The following is a 4,466-nucleotide window of genomic DNA, read 5'->3' on the forward strand; positions in this document are numbered from 1 at the left end:
CATCGAGTGAGTATGCCCTAGATTAACCTAGAATTATTTAGCAATAATAAACTCGGAACTTAAAAGTTACCTTTACGTACCGCGAAATACATAGATGGTGAAAATGACACATCCACTAATAGGTACGCGTGAATATGATACAGTACAATGTCCCGTATATTCTATACTGAGGTATGCAATGCGCTTCTTACCTCTGCTTTAGGTAGTTTGAATGGTTTGAACATAGATACCGTGAAAGAGGAGGTGAAAATGACACATCCACTAATACCCCGTACATTCTATTCTGAGGTATGCAATGTGCTTAGCATTAAGGAATACACCCTGCATAGGAAGTTTGAACATACCGCGAAATACGTAGATGGTGAAAATGACACATCCACTAATAGGCGTGAATATGTATATTCTATACTGAGGTATGCAATGCGCTTCTTACCTTTGCCTCAGGTAGTTAGAACATACCGTGAAATAGGAGGTGAAAATGACACATCCACTAATACCCCGTACATTCTATTCTGAGGTATGCAATGTGCTTGGCATTAAGGATACACCCTGCAATGGGGGCCAGTGTGTCCGTGGGTAGATACCTACCTACATACGTTAATGGACTCATTACCAACTCGAAAGCTACTTTTAGCAATTTAGCCTCTTATGCGTATCTGCCTAATGGGTCACACATTACACAGGATTAGCAAACTTAATACAATTCATTATCCACTGTGATTTGCTTTCAAGTGTAGAGAGATTAATTTATTAGATTAACGCTAACTAGAATTGTTAACCAAATTCTCATAGATCAATGTGATCAATCATTCTCTTCCCATTGTTACCCAAAGTCTCATAGCTTGATGTTCTCATACTTTTCCCTTTCAGATGCTGACTTACCTGCAAACTATTTGTACTCCAATCAGCACGTGTGGTATCGAACAGCAACCATTGCAGTCCCGATCTGTGGTGTTCTCATCTTAGGAATGCTGATCCTAGTGGGAGCCAAGATTCTAAAGTCTGATAATATAGATGAGCGAATATTCATGTCGAAATTAAGGTGAGTATTACTAATACCTTAGCAGTTATAAAGTCACGTTAAACACTTTAAAAAAGACAAGTAATAATTTAGGGACACTGTTAGCCACCTTAGCAGTTATAAAGTCACGTTAAACACTTTAAAAAAGACAAGTAATAATTTAGGGACACTGTTAGCCTAGTGATAGATCACTTAGAAAAAATCCATTAGAGGTGGAAAGAGCACACTACCTGCCTTGGTGGTGGCGCTCGCCTGGTAAACAGGAGGACGCGGATTCAATCCTAGCCGAGACAGGTATGAAATTTTGCCCTCAGCATTATGTTTAGTATTATTAAACCCAAGGCCCTAAAGATGTATCCACACATGGTCGATCGGTAGTCCATCGATGTCGACCGAACAGTCCACACTACCTCGACCACATAGATTTACCTCGTCGATCGACGGCCGGTCGACAATGTTTGGATGTTTGGACACATAAAGATGTATCCACACATGGTCGACCGAACAGTCCACACTACCTCGACCACATAGATTTACCTCGTCGATCGACGGCCGGTCGACAATGTTTGGATGTTTGGACACACCTTAATACTGGAACCTTTAACGTTCATCCTTACCTTGATGTCAAGATGAGCTATCTTCCGATGGTGCAGGTATGCCAAACCTTCCACTAGTTGCTGCATAAACTTGACAACATCTGACTCGAATGGGACCAAGTTGTCATCGATTATGGTTTGCATGTCACCACCAGGGGCGCTGAAAATAAGAGAAAACCGGGATTGATTTTGGGAAAGAGCACTTTAGTTTGTTCTCGGGACGATTCCCTCTGTCAAAGCAGTTACGGTTCCCTCTAAAATAGGTACACTAAATAAAATAATAATAATAATAGTTGCTGAAAACACCTGTTTCAGAATGGTCTGATAGATCAATTGGAAATTATCTATGGTACACTAAATAAAATAATAATAATAATAGTTGCTGAAAACACCTGTTTCAGAATGGTCTGATAGATCAATTGGAAATTATCTATATCCCATTTGCAACCCTTACGCAGATTTATGTAAGTAAAAAAGGAATTCTAATTGTGTTAAGCATATTTAAATGCTTGTCACAAACATCGTTCCCTGATTATTTCACCTAGATAAATTTCATGACATGACTTGGACTTGAACCACCAACCTCCAGATCCAAAGTCCAACGCGTTAACAACTGCACCACTGAGGTTGGTAGATTTATGTAAGTATAGTAAACACCAAAATAGGTGAGTACCACCTACGTACCCACTGAAATGGTAAGGTAAGTATAATTAAGACTTTTGGAAATTATCTATATCCCATTTACAACCCTTACGCAGATTTGTGTAAGTATAGTAAACACCAAAATAGGTGAGTACCACCTACGTACCCACTGAAATGGTAAGTATAATTAAGACTTTGATTAAATAAGAATGTTCAGTAAGTACTCACTATTCCATGACAATAATAAGCTCCTTCTCTGTTTGGATTTATGTAAGTATAGTAAACACCAAAATAGGTGAGTACCACCTACGTACCCACTGAAATGGTAAGGTAAGTATAATTAAGACTTTGATTAAATGAGAATGTTCAGTAAGTACTCACTATTCCATGACAATAATAAGCTCCTTCTCTGTTTGGAACACGTCATGTAGTTTGACAATACGAGGCGATGGCGAGCACAGTGACAGCAAAGCAATCTCATGGTGAATCTCTTTGGTGCAATCCTCACCGTACCGGGTTCGACTCGAGAATTTGGCGGCAAAAACTTCGCCCGTAGCTATGGATCTGCATCTCCTCACTGAGGCAAACATCCCCCTGAAAAGTGACGAGCAAATTCAAAATTATACGGTTAACATTTTTACTGAAAGTACTGTATAGACTGGCGTATATTCAATGCCGAAAAATCATGCAACTTTACTTCGTGTTATTATAGGCCAGGTGGCGCTTCGAACTCTTTACGTTTGCGCGCCTCCCGTCATGTTTGATCCCCGCAGCTCCTGCAGCGCGGGAGTTCCCGTGCATTTAGGGGCCCCACTGGGACATTCAGGGGGCCCTAAAATATGTACAGTGATACCTTGTCCCTGAAACACTTTGTCCCTTGAATGTCCCTGCGGGACTCCTAAAAAAGCGAAAGGTATAGTGAAAACCTATACTAAAAATATGTATCTGTCTATAATTTGGATTACCACCTCTCTATCAAGAGAAAAACCATTTGTAACGGAAAATACTGGATCATGGGGAGGCCGAAAGTGGCCGTTTTTGGCCCGAAAGGTATCTTTTCCTATCCCCGATTCTATCCCTAAACAAAACATTTTTGGCCAGCCTAGTTAGCTTAGTTGGTTGTGCGTCTGTCTTGTAAGCGCTAGGCCGCTGGTTCGATTCCCGCCCGGGGCGGATTTTATCCTGATGGGATAATGTTCGTTCTCGGAACGGCTGGCTTTCTCCTATCCTGTCTTCCTTCTCTCTCCGATTTCGGGACGATAAGACCCTAGAGTTACAGTTCCCTCTGTCAAACCTCTTAAAAAAAAAAAAAAAAAAAAAAAATAGAGAAGTGGTCAATGTAATCAAATTAAAATGTTCCTTCTGATATTATGTTGTTTCATAGGTACCACCTCCCTCCCAAATAAATGAGGAGGTTCAACAGACCTAAAGCACCGTTCAAACCGGTGGAAAATTGGTATAATACGTCGGTGAAACCGTCATAATAAATTGGTATATTGGTAATACCGGTATAATTTATTGGCTTGAGATGTAAAGGCAGTGTTTTCCGCCCGCCAGTACACTCGACCGTAAAACACCAGCCTTACTCACTTTACACCGCTTTTTCACTAGATCTTAGCCTTTTGCGTACAGAATCAATTTCACCAGAATCGCTCTTACGGTAGGAGACCATACCGCCTGCTTTCAATAGGTGGGCGCTTTGACCTCACATCATATGAAATCTCATTCCAAACTTTCTCAATCCCAATAGCACGTTTAGGTCGCGAGCTATTAATTGCTTTGCAAAGCTACTACCCCAGTGGATGAATGTGGACGGGTGAAATGTTAAGGTGTGTCCAGACAAAATCGACCGGCCGTCGATCGATGTCGACTGAACTGTCCATATTGCCTCGACAACACAGTGCCACCTTGTCGATCGGCGGCCGGTCGACTATGTTTGGACACACCTTAACCTCTTGCTTCTGTACAACTTCAGACGAGAGGTTCATCACAAAATGAAGAGTTCATTTTAGAAATATGTAACTAAAATCTCGTCGGAATTATAACTATGGGGACCAAAAAGATCGAGAGGAAAAATTAATTTTTCTCTCAGAACTTGGTTATACTTTTAAAGATAATGTGACAGATTGGTGAAATCAGGAAATTCCTTTAACTTATTTAATCTTTTTTATTTTAATTGGAACACGTACCTACCTACCTTATTTATA

The 4,466-nt window shown here is 40.5% G+C and overlaps 1 protein-coding gene across 1 annotated transcript; it reads right to left on the reverse strand.

Moving 5' to 3' along the window:
- Window positions 1-1,638: 1,638 nt before the first annotated feature.
- LOC103521806 (serine/threonine-protein kinase 17B-like) lies at window positions 1,639-3,157 on the reverse strand (the record flags this gene model as incomplete). The annotated part of the gene is made up of 3 exons (XM_008486912.1): window positions 1,639-1,777; window positions 2,641-2,853; window positions 2,998-3,157. Coding segments are annotated over 3 exons (512 nt in total), but the record flags the coding sequence as incomplete, so codon positions are not given.
- Window positions 3,158-4,466: the final 1,309 nt, after the last annotated feature.

The sequence above is a fragment of the Diaphorina citri genome, unplaced genomic scaffold (genome assembly GCF_000475195.1).
Source record: "Diaphorina citri unplaced genomic scaffold, Diaci psyllid genome assembly version 1.1 scaffold5993, whole genome shotgun sequence".
NCBI lineage: Eukaryota > Metazoa > Arthropoda > Insecta > Hemiptera > Psyllidae > Diaphorina > Diaphorina citri.